This window comes from Dermacentor silvarum, chromosome 7, assembly GCF_013339745.2.
Source record: "Dermacentor silvarum isolate Dsil-2018 chromosome 7, BIME_Dsil_1.4, whole genome shotgun sequence".
Lineage (NCBI taxonomy): Eukaryota > Metazoa > Arthropoda > Arachnida > Ixodida > Ixodidae > Dermacentor > Dermacentor silvarum.
Genome location: NC_051160.1, coordinates 134,893,879 through 134,910,357, shown reverse-complemented (window position 1 = coordinate 134,910,357; position 16,479 = coordinate 134,893,879). Strand labels below are relative to the sequence as shown.

Here is a 16,479-nt window from a genome sequence, read left to right as displayed (position 1 = left end):
AATGAAGACAAGAGTGTATGACGAACTTAAATGATAGGTCATTACATCAATATCATGACATGTGTCTCATGTAGGTCATGAAACAGCTGCCTAGGTCTGGTGCTATCATGATCTTTTGGTTAACTTGGTATGTACCAAAATTGGCATAGAATGACAAGCGCGTATGATGAACATAAGTGATAGCTCATGACATAAATGGCATGACGTGTGTCATGTAGGTAATGAAACAGCGGCCCATGTCTTGGTGCTCTCATGGTCGTTTCCTCAACTTGGTATGAAACTAGAATGGGTTCGGATTCGGACATGGGTACTAAGTGAAGGAAACACTAGATGATGATGGTAGAAGTCATAGTCTTAAGCATGACTCAGCAAAAATGACAATGACTCAGCGAAAAATGATTAACCCTCTGAAACCCCCGGAATGGGTCAGACGTAGGCATTAAGTGAAGGAAACCGTGAAGAATGGTGGTAGAAGTCAGGCATAAGCATGACTCAGCAAAAATGACAATGACTCAGAGAAAAAAGATTAACACTCAAAAGCCAATGAAGTGGTTACAGACATGCCATGATTATCATGACATGTGTGTCATGTATGTCATGAAACAGCAGCGTGCGCCTCGGTGCTCCCATGGTCGTTTCGTTAACTTAGTACGCTCCCCGCACACTGCTTCACATAACATCGATTCCTACAGAACGTGACATCTACCGGCTCTTTGGTGCGAAGCACCTTAGGCGCTCGGGCTGTCGCCGTCTCCTGTCGTTGTTAATAAAACTTGTTGTTGGGCTAGTTGGTACATTCTTCATACAACGATAGGACGCAACACATAAAGGGAAAAAATTTTCCTTGATGTGTTGCGTCCTGTCGTTGTCTTCACGGTAAAGCAAAGGGCTAGTGCTCGAGCTCGGCACGCGCTCGTGCCACTGCTCCCGCGTTCGTCGTCGTAGTCGTTTTCCACAACTGGCTTCGTTGCTGCTCCCCATTACAGCGTAGAATTTCACTTCTATTCTGTCGTCGTAATGGGGAGGCCGCGTTTAGGTGGTTATGAGCCATTGATTAATGCAGTGTGAGCTCATTAGTGGTGCATCACTGCATGCTTCGCGCCTCCTCAGGTTTCACGTCAGTGGAGCTGCATTTCGCTCAATGGGTCATTTGATACTTGCGCATAAAATTTAATGCACCGCTCAAACCGAGCCTATGACTTAACTCGTGCTAACTGTAATCACTAGTAAAAACGAAAACAGTAAGAAAGGCGTCCACAATGGCCAAATTGCTGAGGAAGTTAAAGAAAACAATGATGGTTTCGCTAATACTTCATGGTAAAAGACATTATCAAACTTGTCCTAAAATAATACTAGTGACGGCTTTTTTTCAACAGCGGAGCTGTTTTAGCCGTGGAGCATTTTAGCCGTGGAGCATGTACAAAAACCTTGCTGAACGATGACGTCACCGCGCGTTTGCTAGCAACCACCTCGCGGAGCGGAGTGTACTTCGCCTTCTCTCCGTGCCGTGCACATGTTGCCTCGACATGGGGCGTTAAGCAGAGGAAAAGAGAAGACGCGGCGTGCGCTATGCTCGGGAGAGAGAAGGAGAAAATGAGAGCGACGCAGAGAGAGAAATCGTAGCAGCACCAACGAGGCAACGCGCAGAGCTGCTGGCGACGCCATTCGCGTTTCCCCGTTTCCCCGCGTTCGCACCGAACGTGCGCGTTGTCCGTGAATGCAGCAGACGCCTCTAGCGGCGGCTTGGCAGGTTTCGACCAGCCACGCCCCGGCAAGTGTGGAGGCGCAGCTTGGCCGTGACGTCACCGGGAAGATAAAGCTCTGAGCCGCCGCGACGGCGGCAGAACTCTCGTTGACTTTGTGGCGCATACATGTGCCCTTGACATGGGACTACCATAGAAGATCCGGATACCCGAAGAAGAAGCTGCTCTTGTTGAAGCGAGTCGCGCGGCCAAGCGAGAATGTATGCGTCTGGCGGCGAGGCCATTCGGAATACCGTGCCAAGCAGAACTTAGCATTTCCTAACAAAGCTTAGGCAAACGCAGTATACCTGGAAGATGCTAGGTCAATCACCAGCTCCAATTTTTAATCCAGCCTTGTACCACTAGTTTTTCTTAATTAAGAAACCTTTCCTGAACGTTTTTAAAGTGACACTAAAAAGAATTGCTAAATAAGTCTCGACTGATACAGTTCGAGGCTCTGTTTCCTACATTTGGCGGCAATAGGATGCGTTTTAGTAAATAATATAGAGGCAAGTACAAATTTCCAAATTTTGCATTGAAACCCCAGCTCCGCATGCCTGATGACTGCGGTGTATTATCTCTTCCTGGAAATGTAGATAGGGCGTTCTCGAAATTCTGCTGTTATATTTCCAGGTATTCCAGGAAAGCAGAGGGAAATAGTAAGAGTCCCATAAATGTTTCTGGAAGAATGTCACACAAGTTTCTTTTTCACAAAACTCGAAGTAAACGTCCGGCTGATTCCACGTCGTAAAAATTATTGCTCGTGGTGTACAACCGTAATACATACCTGTTGGAAATAATGCAAGGGCATTTATAACGAAGCGCGTCGAACTTCCAAAACCCTGGTTTTATAGAAACTCGCGTTTCTTTAAAAGAATAAGAATCGAGTACGCTTGCATTGCTTACTCAATAAACAAAAGATGTAGTTTTATACACACTATGTTCCTTGTTTCATTAACTCCCAAATGAGTATTTAGAGATTGGAACGAGAATTATACCTCGCATACCGAGCAGACGGTTGAAACATCGGCGCCTAAGGGGTGCTCAGAAAATCACGAACGTTAGTAGGCCAGATCGATCGGCGTTTGTGAATGTCTATAATAAAAATACAAATGGTACTTCTTACTTTTCTTCACTGTTAAAAAATTTTCCCTTCCTTGACGTCCAAAAAGTGCATGAATAAACACTTTATATTGTATTTCGTTTTTGTTGGTGGATTAAAGTGTATCACAAATTACACGTTTTACAGAACAAGCGACGATCTCGTGGCGGAAGGTGTGTTCATTCCGAAGGATACCGTGATAGTCTTCAACATGTGGGCCGTTCACAACGATACCTCCTATTGGAAGGATCCATACTGCTTCAATCCCTGCAGATTTCTGAACAAGGACGGTTCTATCGTGTCCCAGAAACCACCGCACTGGATGCCATTTTCTGTCGGTAAGTTCATCGATTGTGTTCTCTTTTCTTTCATAGGATTATTATAACGAAAATTCAAAAACATGCACCTGTGTAGAGTGCGATTTTCATTTGTCAATGAAAATTTCGCATCACAGCCTCCATTCCAAAGTCAGATACAAGGTGTTTTCATTTAGGACTTCTGACGTGAATGGACAGTAGTTAACGCACATCTTCTCACATTCGGAGAGCAGAGGCAGAGCTATACGCAAAATTCAGAAACTGAGATCATGAGCCACTACAAGCTCAGTTTTGATCTACTAGTGCTGCAGGACACGCAATTGTAGCTATGTATTCGTTATGTTTACTACCTTGTGGCGAACTCTTTCATGTCCTATTTCTGATATTGCAGGACGGAGATCATGCCCTGGAGAAGTCTTCGCCACACTTGAGATTTTTCTGCTTCTTACGCTCGTGCTGCAAAAGTTTCGCGTGCTTCTCGAAACGCCACTGCCATACGATTTGGACGATCCCCGTATTATTATGCGGGACGTTATGAACTTGAAGCTCCGGTTCATTCCGCGTCGCCCTTAGAAGACTTAATGCTTTCGATGACGGCCTTTTCGAACACTCTTGAATAAAACTAGAGGACAAGGAAGCTGTAAATTACGGCAATGAGAGACTGCGGTAACAAACAATATCACCATATTTCCTTTCGCTGGCACTTGAGTTTGCGATGTTCGCAAAATTTTTCTAGGTGGCGGACTGCATCGTATACAGTGTAGCTGGACTATCGGCACCGATTCCATTAGTATATCATCGAGCCTGTTTCATTGAGCACATAGTACTCGCATATTTGTTTGTCCGTAGTAGGCGGTCGTGGAATGCATATTTCGTATCATTACTGTGCCCCTGCACTTATAATATTCCTAATCGTACGGTGCCTGTTTCCACAATGAGTATAGAAAGCTTGTGATGTGGGGGAAATTTATCTTCTTTAAATGTATTGGAATTTTTGTCTGGGGATGGAGATTTGCTGAAAATACGGAATTACCTAGCTGGTGTCAGAGAACAGGTGTTTCCACTCATATTTTTGGGGATAAGTAAGTACGTACCATCTCCGAACGTTATCACCGATAACGCAAGGCGATGCTTCTAAAAAAGTGATCATTTTAATGCGATTAAAACTCTTAGCACACTTCGCACGTTTTTTGGCTGGCGTATCCATGTCTGTCATGTATTCTTCAATAAAAGAAGAAATATTTCGAAATATTTTAGCGGCTGTGCGGATTCAAACTTCGAATGCTTGCGGGTAGGGAGGGAATGATGTTATCAGCGTTCCTAACCTCTATCAACTTGCTATGAGTGCAAAGTAGAGGTGCACGTTAGAGTTATAAAAGTGACAATGCCTGCTCTATAGCTCGAAATTAAAAGAAAAAAGTATACCTTCGTTCTCAGGTATACTGAACGCCAATATTTCAATACCAGCGGGAGAAAAGTGGCTGTACCTGGTCGGGAGGATGCGCTTATTGATTATTTCTATGTAACGACCGAAGGCGTACATCCTATGCCATGTGGTGACGTTGGGGGCGCATGCATGCACGCATGCGATTACAACTCGTATCCTACTTTTCCCACTTACGATGGTAATTTTAAGGTCCCTCCAGCCATAAGGTCGTTCGCTAAATTCCTTCAATGCTAATCGCCTTAACGCTGGCAGTCAACTGGAAATGAGGTCCTCGGAACATTTCGCGTTGAAACAGTGCTTTTTCTGCGGCCTCGCTATTTGGTGCCCACAGCTGTAGATGAAGTTTCACCAGCCCTGCTTGTAATTCTGCAAAAAATACAACTTTTCCAAAATGGCCAACAACGTTGCTGGGATTCCCCTCAGTTTCAACTACCGTTTAGCTTATGCATCTAGGATGATGTATTCCGGTCTCAAACAAGACAATGTGTGAACTCTACATAACCTACCACAACAAATATAAAACCGCGCAAAAGACAAAGCATAAAAATCATGAGAGCAGTCACCATGGCGGCGCCATTTGCGACTGCGAATACTGCACTCGTGTTCTGCGCATAAATATATCGAGACCAAATCGGCGTGTGGCATCTAGCTTGCATTTCAGGCCACGCCGACGCCGGATTTTCTGCGACACGGGGCCCTTAACGCTTTCGCTTTAATATAGAGAAAACTCCAAATAAACACATATCCACATTTGAGCCTTACCACACCATAGCCCCTGCGCTGTATTCCTATGAATTCCTACACCGCGATCAATGCGCAACGCTTTACCCCACAGTGTGGGCTTGCGCAAGCACACCACAGCTGACACCCATAACACACCACACCAGACGGCCATGGGAGGCAGGGCTGTCCAGCTCCGACTCAACGGACCAACTCAACCTGATCAACCGAGCGAGAAGGGCAGCTCAGGCAGCTGGACTCCTGGACTGAGGGTTCCACCCACTGCAGAGCGGAGGAACTACCTACGCTCGTGACCTATTTTGCTTAAATTCAATTCCCTCTTCTCTCTGATACGAGAAAGAAGGCGCCGACCTGTGCGGACGTGGACAGATCGGCTCCCGCTGATTTAAATATTTTCGGTCGGATTTTTGTGTTACCTGTGGCCAAGCTGTGCATCATGGGACGCGGTATCTTCTGGGAATCACGTCAATATCGGACCTTTTTCGGTGAGTGGTCCTTTTTCCAAATTATTGGAACTTTTAGTGTGCACCACGTGGGCGTGGCGCGGGTAGGCTTCGGCCTACCTCGACGAAGAGGGGCAACATGCCCTAAGTAGAGATGGTGGAGGAAGAGGAAATCTCTCGCGAAGAAGCGAATCGCCCTGGTTGGACTACAGCGCTGGGCAGAAACAAGAAAGCTTGTGTAGAAACGCCAGTTTCGGCGGGCAACGCATCGCACGTGGGTTCGAAGAGAGGCCGCCGCACGGCAGCCCCGCAATGCACGATGAAGCACCTCGCAGCCGTATCACGGCTCCCCCGGCTACCGAGGGGCCACATACGAATTATCGTCAGGCCGAGGGACGGACTTGACATCAGAAAAACAAGCCAAATTAGGCTCGCACAAGCTCTTGCCATGGCGGCTGCTCTAGCCCCGGTAGAGGCCGAGGGTGACACCGTTTGCCCTAACGTTGCCCAGAACATTCTTGTCGTTTCCACTGCGGCGAAGAAGAATACAAACGCCTACGCAGGGATCCAACATATTTGGCTAAGCAAAATATCATACAAGGTGGCGGCATATATGGCGGTCCCCGATAACACCTGTAAAGAGTCATGCGAGGCGTGGACACCGACATCAGCGAGGCCCAGCTCCAAACGATGATTGTCGACTAGTGAAATCCAAAGGCCCTAGAAGCCAAGAGGATCAAGAACACCACTACGGTTGTAGTGCTTTTCGACGGCATGAAGTGTCCGAACTACGTCATGTGCGGTGTCAGCTTGCTATGCTGCACGCTCTACAAGCGCCAAAACGACGTGTGTTATGCGTGTGGAGGCCTAGGCCACAGGGCCGATGTTTGCGCCAACCTAAACAAGAGGGTGTGGAGTCGCCTCTCCATGCACCCGAAGATCACCAGTGCTCACCGAGATGTGGCCTTTGCGGGGGACCACATCCCATGGCGAACAGAACGTGTAAACAACGCTTTTAAGTCCCTTACGTCGTGCGACGGAGAAGACGGCGCCGAATGCGCGCCAAAAAGACTCAGCAACAGCTGGCCCAGGAAGGCCGGCCACGTGATTCCAGCGTGACAAGTGCTCCCAGGCTGGGGCGCTCCGTCACGCCAGCTGGCCGCCGGCGCAGCTCTCGCTCTCGCTCCAGAGGGTGGTCTCACTCCAGAGGGCGCTCTCACTCCCGGCTGCGGATCCAGAAAAAGCCTACCTGGGCGGATCGTGCCAAGCCGAAGCCAGCGCCGCTGCCACCAAAGGTAACGCAGGTAGCATTGCCTGAGCATAGGGAAGACCCCAGAGCAGGTACATTGATCCAAGAGAATGCTCGCCTGAAGGCCGAGCTTCAACAGATGAGGGCTGACTTTGAGTCGTTCCGCAAATCTTACTCCTCGAAGGGTGAGAGACAGCAGATGCCCCCACCAGCAGAGGCACAGGTGCGCTCGGCTAAACGTAGGGCCTCGCCCCCGCAAGAGGAGTGGGACTCTATGGAGACCGAGTCCAACAGTGAGGCACTGGAAAGCATGCAGCGATTGATTAAACAGCTTGCTGATAGCATGACTACCCTACTTAAAGGAGTGTCGTCTCTTGAAAGTACGCAGGCAGCGCTAGCTATGGCACGATCGCCAACGAAAGGCCCGAGCATTGCACAGTCGCCTGCAGGCGCGGTTGCAGTCAACCCCATAAGGGAGTGGCTAATTGAGAAACGTTATCATGGCGGGCAACGCTAATCAGTTGGTGGTGTGGCAGTGGAACTGTGCTAGTTTCAAAAGGCGCAGGGCTCCGCTGCAGCATATTGTCGCTTCTCGGGCGGTCAAACGGCAAGTAATTATATACAGGAAACTCTCGGTGATGCGCTAATCTTCCCGGGCTATCGAGTCGTCTCGGTGCGCGAGGAGGGAAATAACGGTTTGGCAACCTTGGTCGCAAGAAAATGCTCCTTTCAGGAACACATAATACAACTGGGCAAAACAAGGGCGGAGTTGATAATGGTCGAAATCATCTCCAACAGCTGGCTCAAAAACAGCGTTTTCATCCTGAATGTCTACAGCTCGCCGTCGGACAATGGACAGGCGTTCGCTTCAATCATCGTAAAAGCAGTGTCTCTGGCCAAGGGAGCCCCCGCAGTGGTAGCGCGAGACTTTATTGCTCCGCACGACGCTTGGGGCTACCATAGGCAATCCCGCAAGGGTAACAATCTTCTACAGGCGGTATCGGACTGCTCGCTGGAACTTATTACGAATCCGCAATTCCCGACGAGAACTGGCACGTCGGTGGCCCAAGACATAACTCCGGACTAGGCGTTCGTCAAGAACGTCCCAGGGGCAGGGTGGCAAAACTTACAGGAGAATCCAGGTAGCGACCAGTTCATATTGGCTATTACCCTTGCAGTCGATGCAGTTCCCCTCAAAGAATTTAAAGTGACTGACTGGGATGCTTTGCGGAAATTGCGAAAGGAGAACTAGGATGAATACGACAGCTTAGACAGCCTCTTTGCAATGCTCAAGGAGAATGCTAATGCAGCGACCAAGGTTGTCAAAACGGACCTGAGGGTTTATCGGATGAATGCGCGTCTCGCGCAAATCTTAGAGGCCAAGAATTCCATCCTAGCCCGATGGAGGACGCAAAGATTCAATCGCAGACTTCGAAAGAAAATTGCGCAGCTCAATCACGAGATTGAAGCCTACTCTATTGAGCTGTCAAAACAGCAGTGGAACGAAGTATGTTCTTCGGTTGACGGCCAGGTGAGAGTGGGAGGCAAGTGGAACCTTCTCAAACAAATACTTGATGAGTCGCAGTTCAAGGGTAATCAGAGATTGGCTATTGACAGAATCGTTCATCGCCAAAAGGCGAAGGGGGTGTCCGAAAAGGCCCTCCTGCAGGGGTTAGCGGACAGATATCTTCCGCTGGGCCCTTCGGGGACGCGGACTATCCTGGTTACCAGGGGGGACTGGTTGAGGAGCTGGACGCACCTTTCACTGAACCCGAAAAGCGGGAGGTCCTCCACGAGCTCTGCACCGGGTCCGGATGGGATCTTAGATAAGCTCTTACGTAACTTGGACGGTAAATCCATCTAGAAGCTCACTGAGGAAGTCAACAAAATCTGGGAGATGGGGCTGGTCCCCGAATCCTGGAAGACGGCCTCGGTTGTGCTGATCCCAAAGTCAGGCAAACCTCTAGCGCCGGAGAACATGCGGCCCATCTCGCTTACGTCCTGCGTGGGCAAGGTGGCCGAGCATGCGATTCACAATCGGGTATCCTGGTACATAAAATGCAGAGGTATTTCCACACAATGCATATAGTAGGATTTAGACCTGCACTATCCCCACAAGACGTCATGCTCCTTATCAAGAGACAAATAATTGACAACAGCACCAGGGATACAAGAGGCATATTAGCTTTAGACCTGGTCAAAGCTTTTGACAATATCTCGCACAAGTTTGTGCTTGAGGCAGTCTTGGATATGAGGCTGGGACAACGTTTCTACGCATACGTTAGCTCCTTTCTTAGGGATCGCACTGCTACCATCAAGATCGGTCAAGTAAAATCTAAGGAATTTACCTTGGGAGCGAAAGGCTCCCCACAGGGGGCAGTCATATCTCCTTTACTCTTCAATATTGCCATGAAGCGCCTATCGGAGCTACTCGCCATGGTGCGCGGGACTAACCTTGCTCTCTACGCGGACAATATCACCGCGTGGTGCATGGGAGGGTCTAGTCGGTTCGGGCCTGAGCATGTCACCGGCTAAGTCCGAGTTAATAATGTACAGACCCACCCATCAAGGGGTGAGGAACCTCACTCCTTTAGAGCAGATTCCCATAGTTCTATACACACGGGATGGGCTGATGATCCCCCGGGTGGACTCCATCAGGATCCTCGGACACCTACTGGAGTACAAGGGGGGCAACTCACAGACTATAGCCCGCATCACCTCCAAGACGGAGAACATGATTATCCTCATACTCAGGGTCTCGAACCGCAGGGGAGGGCTGAGCGAGAGCAATCTCATTCGACTCTACCATGCGTTTCTCATGAGCCACATTTGCTAATTATGTGTACCGTTTGACAACTCCAGTACCATCGGTCAGGGCTGAGCATTTGGCCATACGAGACGCAAAAAACTTGGTAACAGCTGCTTCCACGTCACCAGCACCGATTATAATAATGCGCACTGACTCCACCTCGGCCATAAAGGAGATTCCGAAGGTTTACAATGCCCACCCTGTCACAGACGAAATACATCGAATGGCTGCACAGATGCCCGGTCAGATTCGGATACAGTGGATCCCACGGGACACTATTTCTGCTCACATACAAGCTGACACCGCCACCCACAGTGAGCAGCCACTAGCTGTGGAAGCACCTTTCCCAAGTGACCCCTATAGGGCGATTTCCTCCACCGCAACGAGATTCTCCGCCGCACCACACGCGATTTAATTCCATCATGTGGTTCAAACCTCCCAGGCGACCTTACACGCCAGGAGGAGGTGGTATTGCGGAGGACTCCGTGTGGGGGTGGCACTTACCCCATCGGTCACCTATGCCTGCCAGAACACCTCCGTGGATCATTTGCGGATACAATTACGAATGTCATATGATGCAAAAGAAACACATGAATAAATAAGGGTTTAGTAATTATCTGGAGTAGTTCGATTTAAAGCAGGAACGTGAATGTTTAGCAACGCATCTCACTCAAAATTCTACATATTCTGACAAAATTTCAAGTTCGTATAACGTGCAGTTTTTTTTATGAGTTGGGAAAACATTTCGATTTGTGGCTGTATGGCACCCTGGAATGCTTGAATGAGTAACTTTCTACAAAGGCTCTAACGAACCTACACAGAATAAACATTTATCGCACTTCACTCAGAACATTGCTTCATACTTCGAAGAAATATAAGCAACGTTCCTCGCATAGTTTGCCGAGGATACCGAAAAAAAACCTAAATACCGCACGTGTATAACGCATAAAATTTCGAAATGGTTGAAGAAAACGAGCACTCGCCAACCGAAAAAAAAACGAGAACGCTTTTGGCATTGTTGCACCCAATACGGATGCCTTGTTCACAATGAACGAGGTGCATGATGGTCTTTATTATATACATACCGAATGACGTAATGCGTTTGTGTATAGCTCAGTGGGAGTCCCCGCGTCCGGTCAATCGTGTGTGCCGTAGATTATATGCAACATGATTCAAGCAACAAGCGGGATCATAATTTCTACTCCTTTTCGATGACGAAAGCCGATTTCCTTCCAATCAATACCGTGTCCTGTTTTTTTTTTGTGATGATCTGGCAGTGCGTTTGACATAGTGTGCCACTTGGCTGCATCATTGCGGCGCTGTTGTAGCCTTCTTATCCAGTTCCCAGTTTCGCCTATATATTTCGCGTTCCGATTTTATGCTCCACTGCTGTCGCACGAAAACTTGAGCTGAAGACTTACTCGACAATGACTATCCCGACCAGGCTGCAATGACGAAAAAAAGGTGTGCTGCTAACCCTCCTGACAGAGCAAGGACAACACGGAAGTGGGCTTCACTTCCTTAGGGACGAGGGCTGAGCGAGTCATTTCAAAGATTTTCGAAGGGCTACGAAGTGCGAATCTGCCACATTTCTACAAGAAAACTAACGCAGCAACTCGTCAGAGTCAAAGACCACCTCGTAAAAGAAAATAACCTGCCATCTGTCTACAAGAATTCGTGCCAAGACTGCCAGGCGTGCGATAAGGCGGTACTGGGAACTTAAAAATAAGACTACAACAGCACCGCAATGATGTAGCCAAAGGGTACACGGTGTCAAACGCACTGGCGGAGTATCACGAGAAAACACAGTATTGATTGGCAATCGGCTACCGTCACCGAAGAGAACAAGTTAAATTTAACCACAGCTGTGTTTTGTTGGAAAGTGTCCTCTTTCAACAGTAGGGGGGGGGGGGGGGCAAATGGCATATTTTGCCCCCTTCCCGGTAGGTTTTTCTGTGGCCTGGGTTGCGTTGGCTCCAAGCCGCACCAGTTAGCGCGCTCTTCACCTAAATTTTCTTTACGTTTGCATTCTCTTGCGTTGAACTATTCCTATCCGGTTGACGAGCACAGTAACTTCTTGTAGCGTGCATGCGTTTCAACCGCCGCAATGCGTTCAATTGTGCGGTGACCGAACCTTCAAGGTTATGTGTTTTGCGGCTTCAGGCACTGACAATGCCGTCCACCGTGGCATTTTTCGCAGCCACTTTATCAAAATTCTTTAGCATGTGATAACATCGTAGAATGTTCTGACAAGTAAACCATAAAATGGATAAATATTCTTGTATGGGAATATCTACTGAGATTTTTCGATCTGAAAGGTCTAGCCTTTGTAACTAACTGTACGCACTACCGTAACACTGCCTTCTGGCAGCCATTGCGAAAACACCCCAAAAAGTTATCACGAATCAAACGTGGCTTTTGTTGCAAGGAAAGTAACTTTTGAGAATATGCGGGTAAATAATAATAATTATGTATGTAATTAGCAATATTGTCATGCAAAAATTGTAGGAGACAATAATGAGTTCCTTTATACTTTTGCCAGAAATTTAAAAGGCATTTGTGTTCTCTGCGTAGTATTAGGATGGGTGATCGTTCTTCGATTTACTACGAGTAAAGATGTTCCGATAAGGCCATATAATCAGATGTTGGGCAGGATACAGGACGCCCTTACAAGATTTTGCAGGGTTACATTTAGGAAATAACTAAAGTACGCAAATAGATGCAGAGCCTTTCGTACGTATAGGAATAGCACTGACATCAATGCGCATGCTTAGAACTTTATTTAGTTTCTTTGGCTTACTTACACTTTGGTAACATAGGGCATTTGCTCATTTGAGCGTACACAGCGTTTAGGTAGGGGGTGAAATACTGTTGCCAATCATGTTGGCAATACGGCCCTTGCTTCATAGCAAATTGTTGTCAAGGGTGAAATGTTGAATGCCAAAGAATGGTGAATTAAGCTTCCCCATCAAAAGGAATTGCAAGTTAGTGTCTAACGCACCCCATTTTTGACGTCATTCGGCGATTCTAGCATCCGAAGGCCTGACGAAACGCGCATGCGTGGAAACGGCAGATGGTATAGGAATGGGTTGCCTTGGCTGAAAACGTTTGACACCAAGCCTCGCCAGATGGCGCCCTGTCCACTTAATTTCTGCAATGGCAACGAAAAAGACAATGGAGATTTACAAGAATGAGAAGAAAGAAATTAGAAGGGACAATCTGTACGATGACAGAAATGGCAGTGCATTGCTATTTGAGGCTCGAGACGGTTGCCTAAGGACGAAAACATAGCGGAGCAAATATTCGGAACTAGATGAGGCATGTGTATGCTGCAGTAAAAGTCCAGAGACCACTCAGCACATCCTAATGGAATGCGACGGGATCCACCCAGCGAGAACCGTAGGTAACGTGCAACTCCCAGAAGCGCTTGGGTTTAAAGTGGAAGGAAACATCAACAGATTAGCTGTAGAGATAAGCAAGAGACGATTAGAGTACTGGTGGAAAAAAAAGTAGGGAAAAGATGGATACGACTTGATCTCTTAAAATCATAGGTAGCGGTACAAGGTAAATTTTCTGAAAAAGAAAGAAAAAGATTAATGTGAGGTATAGGAAAATGCTAGATAAAGAACATGTATAGTATACCTGATTAAATCAAGCCGGCTAGGTGACTTTTTGTCGCCGCCCCGTTTCAAAGAGGATAAATCATCACCATCATCATTCCTTTACGTTTGCATTCTCTTGCTGTGAACTAATCCTATTCGATTGACACGCACAGTAACTTTCTGCAACGTGCATGCGTTTCCCCTATGTAAGCTTGCCTTCACTGTATTCTGTAACAGTCTACGAATGGACACGAGACAATGTGAAGTAGGCTTGATACGAAAGAAGTGCCATTTTACAGAGAAAGCAGGCGTAGTACCTTGTCCAAACACCGGAAATCAAAAGGCGTGTAAGTCATAATGCTATTGACAAATTATAAAAATTTTGATAAACCACTAATAAAAAAAAACCGCATACACTCTGCAGCCTCTAAGGCTTCTTGAGAGAAACATACAATCTTTATTGTGATTACTATTCTTAGCTTGCCTTCCCCACTTCGCAGTTTGTATCGCGTTTCCAGCTTCTTTAAGCTAGCTGTCGTTCTCATAAAAAGGAACACTTCATTAACATTGGCATTGGTCGGCGAATAATTGGGGTCCCAGAGAACAATACCCAATGCTGTATCCGCTTGGCCACGGCCAATGACTGTGCAACGAGGGAAATATTCTCAGCGGTGAAAACTCGGAGGCTACACGAAAGGAGGCGGACTTCACGCGCACCCCGCTAAATGACGCAGCGTGTACTCGTACAGAGAAAAGTGTGAGAGAGGAACCCGGATGCAGTACACGGTTCATACATTACCCTTTTCGGCAGTGGCTCGTTCAGTTGCCTCTGTCGACCCTTAAATTGGCTCACGTGAAATGAAAACAATTATTTCACCACTAAGTACCTGTGTCCTCATCACTTGTATACTTACTTTACATGAATCTTAAATCTCTGACCGCTCCTACTATACACATGGACATCGTGATTACATACCAATAAACAAATTATTTACGAATCCTACGGATAATGCATCACCCACCGTCCGAGATACATGTTCACCACCGCTTCAGGGCTAATTGAATTTGCGACAAGGACATCTCCAAATTTTTGGCTCTGCCTCGATTTTCTTACCTGAATAAAACTGAAATTTATTCCATCTGTTTAAGACATAATCTGACCGTAGGCCTCGTAAACTCAGTACACGTTCATGACATTACACGAATCCTTTAGACCCTGATAATACACAGAGCTCTCGTCGCCAGGACCCTCACAGCAGGAGAATGTTATTCCGGCATCAGTGACCGACACAATTATCACAAAATACTTTTTTTTCAGAGACATGAAAATCTTCTCTGCTTTATTTGTATTACGAAAGCCATTATATAGATACTGGAGGCGCATTTTTGTCATCGACGTCGCCATTAGGTTTCGTATAAAGTTCAAATGCGATGAGGTCCTATCTCGCTGCGCACGCTGCTTACTTGAGGTGCGAGAAAAAGTGTGTGAGGGTGAGCCGAGAAGGATGGTGGCTTGATGTTCACCCACTGATGGAGGTCACGTGTTAAAGCGAGCGCTAGGCAGGCGGGGGGGAGGAGGTGAGCGTGCGTCTTCTCCTCTAGTGTGACCGTGCGCCGCCTGCGCCCTACCTTCGATGTAGCATCAGGCGCCGAGATGGCTGGTGGCAGCGTGCGGTGGGTTGGTGCGTGGTTACTGCTTGAAGTCGCGTAATGTTAAACTTTCCGAAGCACTTTACAGAGAGAGAAGCGTTCGCTTCCCTCGGTTTGCGCAATTCATTACGCCAGGGTTCTGAGATTGAATGTTCTCAATCAGAAAGGGGTGATTTTTTCATATTTGCCTGGGTGTGCGTGACACCATGCTAAGGGTGGATGGGTAGCAAACCTGGGTGCTCAGCTAGTACTGCCTCAAACTTTATTATTGTTGATGCAATCTCAATCAAATTATCCAGGCTGTATGAAACTGACATTTACTAAGCGTGTTTTTAAGTTCGTGCGAAAATACTGAACCTTCATTAAAATATTCCAAAAAAATTTTGTGTTGTTTTATTTCTTGAAGGAACATTTTTGAAAAGTTCTTCATAGTTACAAAGGTCAAAACTTATGTGGTTGTTGGATGTGCAGCGGGTGTTCTTCTGAACCAAAAGAATAACTGTAGGCTTGACTATTGTTTTGTAAAGAATTTTTGTTTTCTGAGGACTTAAATTTCAAGAATTTTCCTTAAACAAAAGCTTTAATAAAAAACGAAATTCCGATGGCAACACATTTTACTTGCTTCAGTAGGGGACCATGGGATTCAGGAAAATTCACAAAAATTGCCATTTGAAAACTGCAGTGGTTGAAGGAAATATGTTCCTTTTCACACGGGGTAAGAACGCGGCTGTGGTAACAGCGGGAACGCGGGCGTAAACAAATGTTCGCGCGCGAGCTTCCGCGGCTATCGTGGCCCCTTTTGCCCACGTACTGAGCTAGTGAAAGCATTAATTTACCTACATACGCTATATTTCTAAATGATTATACATGTAAATACATTCATACAGCAAACGCCACAGCACATAACGCAGACTTGCGTGGTGGCTAGGTGCAGTCACGGGGTTAGACGCGTTTGGCATCATTCTTAAGTAGCTTCCGTTGCTCATCTGAGGATGTGTCACGGCTGTCACCGATTCGTCGTCGGCGCGAAGCCAATCGACGGGGTATACAAGCCGGTTGGTCGTTCCGTACTCGAGCGAACACAGTGAAAGAGTCAGAGTCAGGATTAACAAAAAAAATATATTTATCGGCTCACGAGGGATATGACCTCGTCTGAAGCATCCTAAGCGTGATCGATTGAGCTCTACATAGATTTGCGTGGGGAGGTTTCCTAAGCGGGATAAACACAGAAATTGACCCACAGTGCCCGGATTGCGGGGAGGAGTTTAGCACTCTAGCACATATGCTCTGGCAGTGTCCTGCGTTACGGGATACGTCACTGGGACGAGGCCATCAGGACTGGGACGAGGCCATCTCAAGTACGGAACTCAAGCTCCA

The 16,479-nt window shown here is 47.1% G+C and overlaps 1 protein-coding gene across 7 annotated transcripts in view; it reads left to right on the top strand.

The window, feature by feature from the left end:
* The window catches only part of LOC119458466 (cytochrome P450 2C15-like), a 419,645-nt gene extending 415,729 nt beyond the window's left edge, over nucleotides 1-3,916 (top strand). For all 7 annotated transcript variants that reach the window (XM_049671223.1, XM_049671227.1, XM_049671225.1 and 4 more), the window contains 2 exons: nucleotides 2,992-3,182; nucleotides 3,553-3,916. In XM_049671223.1, coding sequence (XP_049527180.1) covers nucleotides 2,992-3,182; nucleotides 3,553-3,734 — 373 coding nt within the window. In that variant the 3' untranslated portion in view covers nucleotides 3,735-3,916. The remainder of the gene's footprint in view (nucleotides 1-2,991; nucleotides 3,183-3,552) is intronic.
* The last annotated feature ends 12,563 nt before the right edge of the window (nucleotides 3,917-16,479 follow it).